The sequence below is a fragment of the Asterias rubens genome, chromosome 13, assembly GCF_902459465.1.
Source record: "Asterias rubens chromosome 13, eAstRub1.3, whole genome shotgun sequence".
NCBI classification, from domain to species: domain Eukaryota; kingdom Metazoa; phylum Echinodermata; class Asteroidea; order Forcipulatida; family Asteriidae; genus Asterias; species Asterias rubens.
Window position 1 is genome coordinate 999076 of NC_047074.1, and position 17752 is coordinate 1016827.

At 37.8% G+C, this 17752-nt stretch overlaps 1 protein-coding gene across 1 annotated transcript; it reads right to left on the reverse strand.

The window, feature by feature from the left end:
- Positions 1 to 5185: 5185 nt before the first annotated feature.
- On the reverse strand, positions 5186 to 13283 carry LOC117298245 (importin subunit alpha-4-like). Its single transcript, XM_033781381.1, has 11 exons — positions 13135 to 13283; positions 11295 to 11414; positions 10619 to 10794; positions 10184 to 10356; positions 9435 to 9649; positions 8913 to 9044; positions 8229 to 8357; positions 7648 to 7752; positions 7079 to 7313; positions 6404 to 6495; positions 5186 to 5953 (listed from the first exon to the last, which is right to left on the reverse strand). Exons 1-11 carry the CDS (start codon positions 13210 to 13212, stop codon positions 5855 to 5857), a joined length of 1554 nt encoding a protein of 517 aa, XP_033637272.1. The 5' UTR covers positions 13213 to 13283; the 3' UTR covers positions 5186 to 5854.
- Positions 13284 to 17752: the final 4469 nt, after the last annotated feature.

Genomic DNA, 17752 nt, shown 5'->3' on the forward strand with positions numbered 1-17752 from the left:
CATCAGAAACAAGTCAATTTATAAATAAAGAGTAAAAATATTGCTCATAAAATTTCGGGGAAAGAAGGCATTTTTTTTTCACGTTTTTTTTCTTCTTCGGAAGTAAAACACCATTACATGTATTCAAATAACCAAAGGCAATTAAATCCTCCCACTATAATGAATATGCATAGTTTATGCAAATTCAGTTTCAAGCTAGCCAATGGCATCCAGAACTCAGCTTCCTGCGCTTTGCATATATAGCATGCCACAAGCCAGAATAATATTAAATTTTGTTTCTGTCTTCCACATATATCATTTTTTTATACAATAGTACTTTTTATACAACGTATCAAAACAGCTTGGGTTGAGCTTTGTTTTTAACAGATAAAAAGCAGCAACCCTGATTTTTTTATTAATACACTTTTTGGTTGGTGTCTCTGAAGCAGGTTCGGTTGTATGCCATGGACCGTCTTGTTTTTTTTAATATATACACATAATGGCAACCAACTCCCACAAAATCATCACAAAGCGGTTTTTAAAAATTTTGACCTAAAGTCACAATTCGACCGAATGTATTCTTTTCTTGAATTTTGGCAAATTTTTATATGGCACGCAAACTCAAAACGCTACACACCATAGTGTTTTTTTCCCTATAGAATTAAAAAAATAAAGACAAGAAAATTCAATTTTGGAGTAAAAAACGCTTTCCTTTGATTTTGTGGGCGGGGGTTGTTGACTAGCTACAATCTTACTAAGCAACAGTAGGGATATTATATGAATATTAATAATGACATGAGAACTCTGCTGAGATATGGCCTATGTACAATTAATTAATCAAAAAAAAATGAAAAAATTAATTTGCCATCAAGACAGACTCTAGCCAAATAACTCGACCGCTAGTTTAGATTCAATAAACTTAGCAACACTTTTCGTTTTTAAAAAAATAAATAAAAACACCAGAAATAGATTTAAATTTTCTGTAAATCAAATGCTGTGACACTGCCAAATAACTTAATAATAATGGTAAAAAATAACAGTCTGAAAAAGCATCAACATTAAAACGTAGAAATGACATCCTTCGAAAGCTTTAGAACAAGTTATCAGAATGCAATTATAAAGAAAAGGTCCCAACACAATTTAAAAAATTTAATTCAAAATCATTTAAAGCTGTGAGCCATAAACTCAACTGATATTAAATTCACAATTAGAACCACGACAACATAGTTTTGCCAGCTCACTGTTTGACTTTGAACAAATTGTTTTTGTAGCGCACAAGTTCAGAGTAACTGTTAAAAAATTATTTAATACAATTATGTGGAATCCAAAGCCGCCATTGTTAAATTCAATATACAATGAGGCTCTATACTGGACAGCAACACAGTACTTAATGATGGCAGGACTGATATTTCACAAGTCAATTGCCTCTGTTGTCCAGGGTTATTGCCTTGGTGCCCCTTCCAATGTTCCAAGAATGCTTTGGTGCCCCTGTCCTTTTTAAAAGTGAAGCGTCGGGCCTGGAAAGCACTCGAGGATCAAATTTTGGCGTACAGCACCAATCACACTAAACAGTTGGACTTTAATAAATAAAGATCGAGGGCGTAACATTTGTTAATAAACAGAAAGGGTTTTACCACTGCCAGAAGATCAGGCTGAAGTGGCGTAATCAAATGTTAAGTAAGCAGCATAACTACAAGTTACAACCAGTGCAATTAAATAAAGGTGCAGTTAATGGGGCAACACAAATAAAAATAATGACGGGATATGTTTTGCGGTTTAGAAGTTTCACATATCCTAGCATTGTGTACTGCAGCTACATTTTAGTGATAGCGGGTTGTTGTATAACACAGTATTTAAAAAAATAAATAAATAAAAACATAAAACAATGTTTGTAATTTTAAATTGTAAGTTCTCCATTAAAAACAAATACAAATACTTAGTGTTTAATACCAGCCGTAAATCAATTGGATAAGATTGTAAATAAAGTTAAAAAATTACTTTAAAAAAAACAGTAACAGGGTATAAAGTGCTGGTATTCACAATGAAAAGAAGATGAAGTTACTTAAAAATATGATATTCTTGAACCGTTTATTTGATTCAAAGATCTAAATCAATCCCGAGTGTATTACATAAAAAAAAAAGTGAACTCCTTATATTTCATCAGGAAAACCCCAATTGCAGTTTCCTTTCTCCATTTTGTCTGTACACAGAGTAGAATTCATTGCAAATTATGCATAAATATTATTCACCGGTTTTTAAATCATTTTTGAGGTAGGACAACTTTTTTTTTTTCTCAACTGGGAGGTAAATTCCAGAGGAACAAGTGACTGTTTAACATCGATTTAAAAACTTGTTGTTTCGATTTCAGTTTTGTTATGTCTTTGTTTTTGAGACAATCATGCAACATGCAATTAACAGTTTTTGTATGTGAACGTTGCTCATTAAAGCTTGTTCGCTTTTTTTAATTAGCAGGCTGGTAGAAACTTACTGGTTCCCTATATATCTCCCTTAGGATGTCACAAATATGGTAAGGGATCATATACAATTAGTTAGTCACTTAAGGGGTACCATTTAAACACCAGGGCCAAATTTCATATAGCTGCTTATACACATTAAGTAGCTAGGCACAACAAAATCATGCTTAGCACAATAAGGTACCAGCTAAAATATTAAGTCACATGCCTCAATTGTGACTGGTAAGCTGCTTAATTTTACTCAACAGAGAAGCAACAATTCCTGCTTAAGCAGCTCCATGAAACCAGGCCTGGTAACACTAATGTAATGGTTAATACTCAATTCAACTTCTCATTAATATTCATTAGTTTGAATGCATATTTAACATATTTGAATATTCATAGGCACTCTTTTAAAGGGAACAGTTAATGCAGCTCATTGAATCATGAAAAATTTTTCTGAGTAGGGTTAATTACCAAGAGCTTTTGGGGTGAAGTTTGACTTATATAGAGTTTTCACTCTTAAGTTGTTTACAATAATTGAATAAATAAATGGTTCATGCTTTCTTTCTGAAATACGATTTCACACCATGGATGCATGTTCATAACAATAAAACGAGGAGGGATTTTTCGGAGAACTAATTAAGGTCCATTTTGTAGGCAGTAAAAATCACATAAATTGTTTTCATTTAAAAAGCAATAGTCTTTATTAAGAAAACTTGAGAGCTACATGTATGGCAGGTACCATGGTACAATTGTAGAAGAAGAAAAGTTCAAGCCCGCTGAAAAAGGGGTTGGGTTAAAATCAGGTACATCAAATGCACATTTAAATACGTGGGAAGTGGGACAAAGTTTAACAACTTAATTATAACAAGGTGTTTTGAAGTACCATGATGACTCAGTGGAGCTTAGCAAGTGTTCTAATGTTCCATGTCACCGCTAAAAAAGGTACCACAACTTAGCACTTGATATTCTGGGTGACAAAGTTCGAGCATGTAGGACTACAGGCAAGTTTAGTGCTATCATATTCAAGGTACTAAAATCAATAGAACATAGATGGACCTTATAGCATATTCAGATTCTATGTCAAGAGTCTACCCAGGTTTATCAAACAATTTCTTGCAATAAAAGAGATGTCTTCAGCCAAGAATTATACAGAATTTTTTTCAAGTAATTTTGATTTTTTTTCCAATCAGTCCCATTCTCGATTTTTAAATTTTTAACATTTGTAACATTTTAAGCAAAGAGAGAACAATAGTCTCCAAACTATCTTTTATCATCGAAGATGGGGTTTCAATTTCAATTTCAATACATGAGTGCAATTGGAATCAATTTCATATACCACCTGTCGATGACGATGAAGAGCGATTACTTATTTTTATACAAGCTTACCGAATAAATTAGTCTTTCCACTTTAACAATACTTTATCACAAGAAAATAGTTGTTTCTTTCTCTTTATACAAGTCCAAACACATCCCATCTGCATGAATCAAAGTTTAGTGGCATCACTCTGAAAATTAGCCCTTTTTTTTTTTTTTTTGAAGAACTTTGCTGAATGTTTTTTCTCTCAATGCTTTTACCGAGCAACTTCAGCAAAGGTCCTATAATATAACCACCAAGAAAATGTTCTACTTCTCACAATGCTCTGAAAAAAACTTCACCTTTCTCTGATCCAAGTTTTTTGGGTTGTATGCTGCAGCTGCAGACCACATCAACGTGTAGTTTTTTTTTTTTTTTTTTTTTTTTTTAGATTTATTTTTCGAACCGACTCTCTGGTTACAAGTTTTCGAGTTGTGGTACAACAGATGGCAAACCGCTTTTGCAGAAGTATGTTTACATGTAAAAGGTTCAGACATCTTTCTTCTAAACAGACATCTGAACACTTTGTAAATCACTGCCGAACAAGAAACGGAATTTGTTTCATAATGACACAAAGCTTCCTAGATGTACATTTGAAACTATGCTCTACCCTGGACCTTTTTTTCTCTGGCTCAGTGCTGGGCACAATTTCGATCATGATTCCCCGCTTACATGCAAGCGCTGAATTTCTGCGCTAGCCTTGTAAGCGCAAAATGCCTAGTAACGTAGAGTATGCACGTGCAGAATTCCCTGCTTCTGTAAGTGCCGATTCTGTGCTTACGGTAAGCAGAGCCATGAAATTGGGCCCTGGTTATAGTTTTCAAGAAAGAACTCCTAGTACATTGCATTTTGCATAAAAGCCAAATGGTAGTTATTCTTAAGTCTAGGCAGCAATATGATATGTACAAATGCTCATGTACAAGCCCCCTCTCAATACAAAAAGAATCAAAAACCAAGAAGATTCTATGGGTATTATGCACATTATCCCAAGACCTGTACAAAAATCCTTTGATTATTAAAATATGAAGAATTGATTTGCAAGGTTCAGAATGAACACTCTGACCATTACCATGTGTTTATTATTCTGTTCAAACTGCCGAATTGAAAAAGTCTTGTTTTTTAGCCAAGTGTCGAAAACCGAAACTTTAGTTTAACTCAAAAATCTTAACCATACTCGTGAATTCTGAAAAAATCCTTTCCTCATGGCTTTCAGGTTAACAAAATAGTTTCGACCTTAATTTTGAAAATCTCAGTCCAGCAAACAAGGATGGGGAATTTTGTGGGATTGGGGGGGTAAACAATTCTAGCTAAATACTCCAGATATTGTGCAAGTTTGGGAAGGCAGGTAGGCATTTTGGATTTTTTTTTATATTTTTCTTTTTTTGGGGGGGGGGGGGGGGGGGTCAGGATGTGGCATAAGTTTGTCAAACTTTGTGCAATTTGTTGGAAACCTTTAAAGAGCTACTTATTCACAAATTGTTGGCTATCCACAGAAAACAACTTGCTAAGAATTAACAGGTTACCAGGCAAAATATCATGTTATGTATAACGATTCACGACTAGTTTCCCGCTTGTTTGTACTAAGTTGCTAAATCCGATAAGTAATCAATTCTGCTGAGTAGTGCTTTAATTTTAAGTATGGCCAAGGCTTATTAAAACAACAAGGTTGCGGCAAATGACAAATGCCCATCTTTATAACTCTCATTTAAATTACAATTATTTACTACGTCTGGAAAAAATGAGTGACTTCAATTCCAGAACAGGAAAAGGTAAGAGCATGTTCGTCACAATTTCACCCAGCTAAAACATTAACTCATCTCACCCTATTAATAGTTACACTTGCAAGTTCAACCTGTCTGACCTCTGACCTTTGGAGATGACCGTTGACCTCGGGAGTCGTTCATCGTCCGGCTGTAGGCGAGTTGAACATCTATTTCTACCTTTGCAAGAAGGATGATGTGTCTGAGGAGCTTGAGGGATGGGGGGGGGGGGAATGGTGGTGCTGGGTAATGGTCTCAGGTGTTAAGCTGGTCATGGTAGGGATGGAGGAAGGGGGGGGGGGTTAAAATTTGAAGTCATCTCCAGGGATGTTGGTGTTGGCGTCGAACTCGTAGCCGCCTTGGACTACCTGGGGAGCTAGAGCGGGATCATCTTCATCGATCTGTTGGAATAAAAATAAACAAATTAAAAAAACACAGAAAGAATTTCCCCCGACCGCTTTCGTGATGCTCTTGCTGTGTTAGACCTAAATTCATCGGAAATCATCAAATGTTATAACGACTTTACTTACAGGGAATATTGAATTCATGTATTTTGGTGTCCAAGTATTCTACTCTGGTAGGACCTCTACACTGGAACAATGGCATTGTGGCTCAGAACAGTTGACAAAACCGATTACAGCTGAGCTTAGATATCTCTTTTTCCATTTCTTTCTTTTTAACATTAGCCAAATTTAAGGAGGCACTTCAGATTAGAGATCTTGATTTTACATTAGTCACTTCAAAAGTATTTGTCAGGGGTAAGAGTCATTGCTGAATTTAAGATTCTCCACAGGGTTTTTCAGAAATTCGGTCCTGTCTTTAATCTTAAGACTTAAAATATTTATACTTACGTCGTCTGAAAAGTATTGATCAATGATGTCATATGCAAGTTTGTAAACTTCATCATTTTCATTGCTCTGAAGTTTCTCAATCTTATCAAGTCCTGCAAAAGAAAAATACATACAAATAAGTAAATAAATAAATAAATCACAATTTTTAAGAACTTTTGAGGTTTTACTTGGTTCAGTTTCATTGTGACAACGATATACAACAAAATAATTTTGTGGGTTGAAGGTTGAAGCTGGTCTGAACTGCAGGTCTGATATTGAGAGTTAGGCTGAAGCCAAATTGACAAAGCTGTCAATTTGGTTGAAGTACAATACATCCTTAGCAACAGTCGCAGCCGTAGCTGAAGCTCTACAGCTACGGCTGCGACTGTTGCTAAGGGAAGCTCTACAGCTACGGCTGCGACTGTTGCTAAGGATGTATTGTACTTCAACGCATGACGAGTGGAAATCTAGCCGTAGCCTCAGCTGTAGCTGTAAACTTGAACCCCTCTATAAGTCAGGCTACGACACCCACAGCAATCGCCTTGGTGCCCTGTGCTTTTTGCCTTGTGAATTTGCTGTGGTGCCCTTTGAAAGGTTCCAATACAAACTTACATTTTCCGTATAGAAGTGCCCCTGACCAGAGTAAAAACTGCTGTGCCCCTTCAAAAGTAAAATTCAAAGTCCGTTATATCTTACCTCCGCACATCTCGATCATTGTGGCCACTTCTTGATAGCTATCTCCTGATGCTTTAAGGATATTGTAAACTCCGTCCAGACAAACTTGCACCACTTGGGGATCCTTGACTAGAAGCAGGTTACAGAGTGGTTTGATGACGTTGTGATGGACTAGCGCCATGACCTGGGGCTTGGTGCCGCTTATCGTCAGGTTGCTGATTGCCCAGGCTGCTTCCTTTTGCGTCTGGAAATCCGACTGTTAGCAAACGAGGGACAGATACAAAGGTTAGAGACAGGGTACAATTTCACAAGGTATGTCAGGGCCCAATTTCATAAAGCATGTAAGCATAAAAACTTGTTAAGCACAGACAAATCTTGCTAAACAGAAACTGGTTGCCAGCCAGATTCCATAAAGTTAATAATGTTGCAACTGGTGCCCCGCTCATTTTTAGCTTACGACTGTGAGGTCTGACGACTTGAGTCTGACTCCAGTCCAAGTCAGCGACTCAAGTCGATAACACTGGTAAAAAGTAGTACATTCTCTACGACTTGAATAACTTGAAAACTGTGGATGATCCATAACAACTTACCCCATCTAAATGCCTAATTATTTCTGGGAGTAGATTATACTCGATGACGGCTTGTACTTGCTGCTGATTACCAGCTGTGATGTTCGATAAGAACCACACGGCTTCCTGTGAATCATAACAAAAATAACATTTAATAGCTTCGCTTGACTATGAAAGCATGAGGAAACCTGTAACCTTGATATGTGAACCAGAAACACATGGGTTTTAACTCCTACTCTTCTACAATAAGTGTTTTGTGTTCTTTCAAGTGCACTACCAATCCTAGTACAATCCTTTCGTCCCATCCAGAAAACAAAGCAATGATGGTTACTTTTTCTTGCTTTAAGGACACAACCCAGATTCGAACCTTGAGTGAAGTTCAAGGACTGACATGGGTACCAATATAAACTAAATACCTGTAAGTGTACAAGCACAGGAACAGTTCAAATATGAAACCCTCATACCAAGTATCGCAACAACACAGATTCCCAGAACCACTTTGTTAATATTGGTTGATAATCGAGGAACAATATCTAAAAGAAAATAAACAAAGATTCCTGTCTGTCTTCAATGGAATGATTATGTGATGTGGTCTACCTTACCTTGTTGATTTTTTCTTTGGGGTGTGTGAGTAGCTTGGGGAAGTGTGATAATGCTTTGCAGCTGAGTACGACTTGGGTTTGCTCGTCGGTTCCAGTAACGATGTTCCCTACTGCCCTCAATGCTGCTGTCTGTAGTGTGGAGAAGAAAAACAAATCAGATTTTCAGATATTGCCACTCTCAATAAGAGTTAAACTTAGGCATATGAAATAAATGTGAAGTAAATGGTATATTTGAATTTGTTTGTATTGTTATTATAGTACATTTATGGGAATGACACAAGGATGCCTCATAAGTGAACTTAATCACTGCAACTCAAAAGCCTGAGGAAACCTGTAAACAAGGGTGCATGCTATGACAACCTGAAACACTGGTTAACCTACTCTTACACAAAAAGTGTTGTGTTCTTTTACGAGCATTACCATTTGTAGTACATGGGACCTCCAGCGTAATGTCCCAACCAATGGACAAAGTTTACTGTTCAAGGATCGTGACTGGGACTCAAACCCACACTCTGCTGATCAGAAACACCAGAGCTCGAGTCCGGTGTTCTTAATCACCAGGCAATGACACATCTCGTCATTCTATCAATATGGTAACTCACGATCACTTCACGCACTATTTTCTTTTGAATAACAAAAATATTATCTTCCCACAGATTTGAGGAACTCTTTGTAAGGACTTACCTGAACTTTGACCTCTTTATGGCTGAGGAGAGGTACAAGAAAGGGGACAACTCCGGACGTGATGACAAGTTGAATCTGATCGTTTCCGCCGTCCGTTAGATATGACAATGCCCATACTGTGTCTACAAGGATCTGTAGAGACAAAAACTTGTTTATTTATAACAAATATTTTTTTATTTACTAACAATTTGATTATCTTTTTGTATATACATTTGTTAAACGAAACCTCATAATCCACCAAACTGCGCAGTATTTCAGGCCTAGAATTACACAGATACCATTGCCTCCGTTTCTACTGGTTTTGGCCTGAGTGCAACTTCAAAAGTTTTCTAAACATTAAAGATTTTCCAATGTAAGTGTCCTTAGCAAAATGAACATGGCCTTGTCCACTCAAAGATGAAATTCCAGGCGTTGAGAATGTTTTTTGTTTTTTTTTTAGTTTGCAAATTTGTATGAAAAAAAAAAACTCCCTGAAAAGAAACTGATCGACCAGAGAACATCGCTGTCAAAAGATTAACTTACATTTGTGTCTGTATGATGGATAAGAGCACTGAGTGCTGGCAATAGTTCTCGGATGGTCTCTTCCCTTGGTGGTGGCTCCTTGTTTCGACACAGATTGACTATGACCCAGGTGACATTGCGAAGGAAGGAGAGTGGGATATTGGGCTGGATGAAGCTAAGTAAGGGTCGCACTACGCCCTCTTTGATGCAGAAATCCCGGCAGGCGGGTCCGTCACCTACGATTGGAGAAATTAAGAATCAAACGTCTGTTAAACCTGATAGAGTTTGGCAAACAAGGAGTAATTTGCAAGTGTTTTAGTGACTTTATTCAGTGTCTTGCCAGTAGGACCAGTAAGCTCAACATTACACTTTTCATTGGTCCTTACTTCAAATGAACTGAATGGAAGGGTTTCAAACTGTACTAGCCAGCCAGACCACTTGGAGTGAATTCTGATTGGTCCTCATGTGTTGTAACTTGTGTCTGGCTAGCTGTTACTATTAAGCTTTTGCCTATAAACCATTATACCAGACATCATACAAATCAAACTTGCATTGGTTTAATGAGAGCTTAAATGGTTGTTCTTCATCCTAACTAATGAATTATTATCTTAACCATACAAGAATCCTACCAACAGTGGCATGTTTGCGGTTAAGAAAACTCCACCATTTTAATGACGAAAACTGCGCAAGGAGTATACAGGGTATGGGGGTACACTAGTATTTCTGCCAATCAAGACGGGGATTTGGAGGGGGGGGGGGGGTGAACTTACCAATGATGTTTCCTAGCGCCCACACTGCTTGCTCACAGACATTGGGTTGATCGGAATTTAACAAATTAACAAATTTCGGTACGGCGCATGCCTCAACGACTGCCATCGTCTGCTTCGACGTACCCGAGGCTATGTTCGTTAGAGCCCATGCCGCTTCAAATTGCAATGCGGAACTGGAAACAGAGAAAAGGAGAAAAATCAAAATATAGCAATTTCATATCAGTAAAGCAACGAGTCACAGCTCTATTTCCATTCCTACTACTCATCAAAACTATAGAGGATGGAACTTCTCCCACTTCCCCAATTCAAACAGAACATGATATTTGAAAACTATATTTTTAACCTTCTTCATCTTCCTGTCACCGAGTGATGGGTATGAACGCTATATAAGAACCACTATTATTATAACTTATATTATCTTGAAAGTTACAATACCTTGAACTATCTAAACATTCGACCAGCACTGGCAGTATTCCGGATGCTATAAGATCATCTATCGGAGGGTTACGGTCACTGGACAGTAGCTTACGGGCTGACTGAACGGCAGGGAGTTGTACAGCGGGTTGGTTACTGGCTGCTTTTTGCACGAGTTCTAAGTAAGAGATTTGGCTCTGCAAAAGAAAACAATGTCATTCACTGATAACATCAAATGCTGAAGAGTAAGCAAGGTTTTAGTCAGGATTTGATACAAGGGTGTCCAAATTTGCTGGAAACTTACAACTTGGTGCCCAATTTGGTCACTAACATGTACAGCCGTCGATTTCACCAAACTCTTCCTAACTTAGGATTAATCTTAGGACTTGGGACGGGTTCAGTTCCATATCAAAATACATAGGACGCATTGAACCCATCCTAAGTTAGGACGGGGTACTCGTCCTAACTCGAGTTAGGATTAATCTTAGCGTTTCGTGAAATCGGCTGCAGTACATTTACATCTAAAGTACAGATAAAACAGGGTGTCCAAATTTAAAACAGATTGTCCAAAAGACACCCAGACACCCTCAAGCCTTCGAGAACAACTCTGCTAGGGTCGTAACATTAAGCCTTTAACTATTTTTTGCACTTTGTAAACAGGCAATGAACTGTGATGACGAAATATATCATCTCTTACCACAGGTTCTTCGTCTGATTCTCCTTCAAGGATGGGAACGTTTCTTCTCTTCAACAAACTTTCGTCTCTCTTGTTTTTCCGTAATTCAACTGTTACCTCATTTCTCCTCCTTCTCATCTCCTGTGAATAAAGGAAAAGTCCAAGAAAAAATGTTTGATTCAATGGGGTGGATTGGTCATGTGCAGGAGCAGGACTTGGCTGACACCCCTACCCAACAAAAATATTGACAAAATAGAGAGACTGCCAACATTAAAGCTAGTTAGCTGTTGGTAGAGCACCGGTAATTAATCAGGAGGTCCGAGGTTGAAACCCACTCTAATCATTTTTTTTCTGTATTCAACTCAAAGTAACCAGTGCTTTATTTGGTTGCCAAAATCCATATTAGAAATGTTAGAAAGAAAGTACACAAACTGCCCGACAAACACTGAATGTTTTCCTGATTTTAATAAAACGGGACCACTCAAGTTGATGCAACTGTTTTAACTTTTTAAAATTTTCATTCAGTGTTCAATATTCATCAAATTCTGTTAAATTAGTAACTATTATAAACATAAAAACAAACTAGGCTGCAGTATTTGTGTTAAATATATTTCAAACATTTGTTATGTTATTTCAAATTTACACATTTAAATAAACAATAGGCCTAGCCTATTTTTGTTTTCTTGTTCTCAACTCAACCCTCCCCCCCCCCCCTCAAAACAATAGAACAAAATAAAATAAATCTCCCCCTTTTACACGCCGGAAAAGTAACGACCTCCAAACAACAGATAGAAAAATAAAAAAAATAACTTAAAACAACGATGATTTTCTAATCTCTGCTGAGGGCTGAGTGCAATATTTGATATTCTTGTCATGACTACTGCTGGTCAAGTTGCCAAGTGAAATGAAATAAAAGCTGGCTGACATAAACATGCCAACAATGTCAACATGAAATCAAAATCAGGCCTTCCTTATGTTGAATCAAATGCTGGTCAACTCGATCGTATTACAACTTGTACGCCGACCAACCCTTACACCGACCAACTTGTACACCGACCGAATCGTAAGATAATTCACGAGTGTGCAGGCATATACGAGTTGGCGTGCGTACACAAGATGACCTGTTTCCTGTTGAATCTCCCCCGTTGTGCCAAATTGTGTTGTTTAATGAAATATAAGAATCGTGTAAATGTCACATTTGAAATAAACAAAACAAAGCATCACGGTTACTGGCAGATTCAATATCCATGGCACATATTAGTTAAGTATCGTACAAGGGTCTGTTGATAATGAAACTTTGAAAATGAAAGGACTTAATTTTAATTTTAGGTCAGCAGGTCAGACAATCTTTTCGATTTCATCAGTATGAAATTGGAAATAACACAGACGTTTGGTTCAAAACTTCTTGTACTTTGTAGTTGTACTTCAACATTTATGTTTAGGAACAAAGGGGATATATTGTTAACTTATTTTATCTCTTCTATATCTTTAATAATAAAAGTTAATGTAGCAAACATATTTTTATTTTAATTTACTGTTTTTTTTTCACAAGTTAACTTGTTGAAAACAAGGAAGTTTATTGAATCAAGTTTACATTACAGTCACACAAATTACCATACATTATTACATGAGTCATGTGAACTTGCGACATCATTCACACAAAGAAAAGATTCACTACACTATTATGCATCACCCGAATGACAAAATAGCACACTGCGTCATACGAAAACATGCATGTAAAACGGTGTGCTACGTTTGTTAAATGTTAGTCATCGCATCATCATTCACTGCACACTGAACAAAATGTCAAACGATTCCAAGTCATAATTAAAACTAAAAATACATTTGTTTATGAACTTACCTCTGTGTCTCTTCCCTTATTTTTGAAACTCTTGATTCTGTGGGTCACCGGCCCCTCAAATTGTTGTTCGATAGACATTTTTATTGGCAAAAACACAAAGAAATTGTCGAAAGATTGCAGATACGGCACCACTTCCAAAATGCCGGCGAGACAATGACGTCACGTTTGTCTGGATAAAGGCCCCCTAAAACGTCAGTTTTGATTGGTCGAAATAAAATTTGACAACCGAAACGTAAAATTATAACTTGCAAATTACATACTTAAAATTGTTTTTATTTTTAATGATTTGAAATGAAAACGCTATAAATGATAGAATGAAGCTATGAATTAAAGCTTTTCTTCCCAAACTTACTAAAAACTAAAAGATTGAAGCCTCCAAAAGCAACTTTATGTTGACCAATAGAACGCAATGTTACAAAGCAGCGCAAGTTTCCTTGAAGTCGCTGGTTGACGTGCGTAAAACCACAACTAGAAATTTAACCCGCGTGGTACCACTTGATTTTTCCGCAAAAAATTGTCACGGTGTTTTTATTCGCGCGTGGAAAACATTGCGCGCGGGTTTTGGAAGTGTATGACGGGAATGGATCTTGGATGGGTGGGGCTAAGGGGGTGGGGGGGGGGGGGGGGGGGGGTCGGCTGCAAGGGTGTGTCTGGGGTACAGTTAAAACACGTCACGAGGGACAGTCATGGATTCAAGCACTGTCAGATGGGAGTGGGCCAGCACAATGTCTACTTGCTCATTTTGCTCAGTAGTTGAACCATCTTACGTCTTACATGCGGCGAAGCCAGCGGCCCGCCCCCGATGTTTACAATGACCACCCACCCCGGTTCCCCCATGACAAAACAAAACTACCAATATTATGTCGTGCCCTTTATACGAAAAAAAGGAAAGCTCGAACAAATAAACACGACTTAAATGCACCTTCCATATTAAAACTTGACATGGCCCCCATTTTTGCCCCCCCCCCCCCGGGGAGCCCGCAACACCCCAGGTGAAAGAATTCCACGCCGCTGAATGCAACAGAATGGGCGATATTTCACGAATATTAATGTGTGTTTTTTTTTAATGAAAAACCTCGACACCGAAAATTCCAAAAAGCCGTACCCAATCAGCGACACGTAGGCCCCCTACTGTATACAAAGTATCATAGACTAAATTTATGTATTTTTAACGATTTTTGTAAACATTAGGTACAATAAGTGAAAATCTACAAACATATTTTATGCGAAAGTACAAAGCAGTGTGTAGAAGACCAATGTTTTGAGTTTAGTTTTTGGAACAACATTAAAAAAATAAAAATAATAATATTTAATGGTCTTGTTCAACTGTAACAGCGCCCTCACACGATCAAAACCTTAAATCTCGAAAGGTGACGTCACAGTGTGGACATATCGGTCAATCCATGCTCATGATCATCCTGCCACAATAAATCGGGCATGTTCATTTACAAAAGGTATAAACATTAAAACATGTGTGGTGACATTTCCTTTTCATATACACATAAATTATAATTAATTTGGGAAACGAAAAGTCGTGCAAAAACAATCAGCAAACGCCCTCTATAGCTGACTAAGTCGATAAACCGGTTCGGAATTGATTGCTGTTCTGCAAAATCTTTCTTGCGTCTTTTATCAAATTTCCTTCCCATACAGCCACTGACAATGGGAAACAATCTTTCTAACAATTATAGAAAGGTGTGTGTGTGGGGGGGGGGGGGGAGGTTCAACCTGAAATAGAGCGGTTTAACAATGTATTTCCCACATGAAAATATAATTCACGATTGACCCCCAAAGGTAATGAAAGTGCAGGCAAACAGATGACGCGCACTGTTTAAAGCAGTAATTATCATCCCGCTATGTTAGAAGGCGTGTGTGTATTCAACATAATATGGCGGTATATAAACGTTGGGTTCGTAGGTAATAAATGACAGCAACATTAACATTTCTTTGGAGCGTGTATGAGATTGGTTTGGGGACCGACTCTAGATGAGCACATTTTATTCAGTCATTGAGAAATTGTCAGTGTCTCTTTGCTAGTCTTTGCCCGAAACGGCAGTGATCAAGTGGTCAGTGCGAGACAGTCAAGTTCGTTAAATCATGCCGTGAGGAGAGGGCGCGCTGTAGCGATTTAGGAGCTCGGTCAACTATCCACTATCGAGTGGCAGGATATTTTGCCCCGGAGTTTCGGTGCCCCCTCCCCATAATGGCGAACTGCGTGCATACATTTCTTCTGATAACGCCCTCTTTTAAAACATCCTCCTCCAGCCCACGTAAATTTCCAAGCGAGTTGGATGAACAGAATCTTCCGGCAGACACTGGGAAGGGGCACCTGCCTGCCATCCATCTGGCTAATATTCTTGAAAGCACAGGGCAAGGTCGATTGTGGCGTGTACGACGGGCGTGTAAGCAAAAAGGATTTGTAAATTAATATTCATCAAACATGACATAATTCCTCCTAGTTGTAAATGGTCACGTTATTCCACTTTACATATTCATGATTTTTATGACAATGAATATTTAATGGCTTCAAACGTTCCAAAGGCCTCAAGGCTTTCTCAACAGCTTTTAAATTAAGAATATGACATTTTAATGCATAAATACCCCTCAACTACGAATTCATGGTGGGCGGACAATTTTCACACAACGCTTGGTGGCAGCAGACTTACTGGGTATTAAGTTTTAATCGTTTATTTAGCACTGAGCATGCCCATGTCTGCAAGCACGGAATAGGCTTTCCATAAGACTATTTGTGTATTGTTTATGACTTCTTGTTAATTTTTACAAATTTTGCAAACGGGAATAATTGTGACAGTTATTGGTTCTTCTTTCAGTGGTAATCAAGATTTAACACTTTAATTTTGTTTTATAAATGGCGATGTCTCCCGCCCACCACCGCCAAAGCTCCCGCCATGCACTCCTCCAAACCCGGCGAGGGGAGACAACAACACGATCCCAAAAATGTAGCCAGCCCAATGTTGTCAATATGACGTTTAAAACATGTCGTTTTTTAGTTATAAAAAATGTTGTCAAAACCGATCAACGTCTGACCTGTTTTGTGATTAGATTAGGTGCTTACTAGCTGGGTGCGAGCAGCGGGTAATGTTGTTACAATGCCCACGGCAGAATGATCTACTAATCATTTACAAGTAGGGGCCATACACAACGCCGCATTAATAGTTACCACACCCCCTGTCTTGCTTGGTGATCACGTCATACACGCGCACACTCCGGTCGCACACCCAGACTTATTGCTACTAAATCTGGCATCGCAACCGAGTGTGTGTGCAAACTTACCTTCCTCGAATCAAACATACAAAATCAGAACAACACAGTTTGTTCAGAAAACTAAACAAAGCAAAGCTAAGTGCCTTTCCAATCGGCTTATAATTATAGGAGTTCTGGTAGTACAAAGTAGGTGTGCCTTATGAAGGAATTACGTCACCAATTATGTGCCTTGGTTTTAAAACGAGGATACCACGTACAGTTGTTGCATAAATAATACACACACACAAAACTTCGAAACTCACTGTGTCACGTTAATGATATCTTCTCAAACCCCAACATGTAACTTTTTTTCTGACTGCACCATGTTTTTCAAAACAACGGTACCCGACTATAATTCAGAGGTTTATGGTTTCTTTCGCACCCTAGTGGCGCCGACCAGGGAAACACGACCACCAAGAGCCTACTGATGATATTTAGTCATTACGGTGTTTAGTGTCAAATGCACCAGGTGTAACCTACGTCATCGGTTTCCAGAATTCCATTTCAACAGTTAGAGAAGCTTGATGTTTACCTTTTGGGTTCATTTTTGAAGCCGTTTTCAAAAAATCCCATCACAAAGGGATGGTCAATTTTCTTTGGTAACTACTCTACGTCTTGATATGAATCCGTTCATCATCCCCAGTAATCAGCCACAGTAACCCCGATCAACATGTTACTATATTGTGAACAACAGGAAGCGATAACACTGCGTATTGTTTTTAGATATAAATGGACGCCCCTATATCCCTTTTAAACAGGCATTACTTACACATTACTTACCAACAAATAACTTAATGGTCTTTATTATCACAAAAAGATCAACAAAACGTCTGCCCCCCAAAAAAAAAAAATAAAAAAAAAATGCGTAATCCGGCTCGTTGGTATTACTAATAATAATTAATTACAAATTATGAGATTAAGTTTTTTAATTTTATTTATTTTTAATCTTGATAAATATTGTTTCATTATTTACTATTTATTTATTCATCATGTTGTATTGTTTACTCAAGTTTATAATGTTTGTTAATGCTATTACATAACTATAAGTCTGACACACTGATTATTTTGGAAACATAGTTTTTCAATCAATATATCATTTGATGACATTTCAATTGTGTTATTGACTATGTTATCAAGTCAGTCTACTTATTTTTTACATAATGCTCTATTGTGGTCGACTATTTCCATCCAACCAGTTATATCCAGTTCCAGACTTCATCAATACATTACCTTATCTCCTTACCCGGTCCATTTTGTGATCCGGACAACTATGTTCTCCCTACCCTGCATCCGGTCTGAAAGTAACGTTCGGCATACCCGCCAAAATATCAAAGGTGTTTGGTTACCTTTTAGA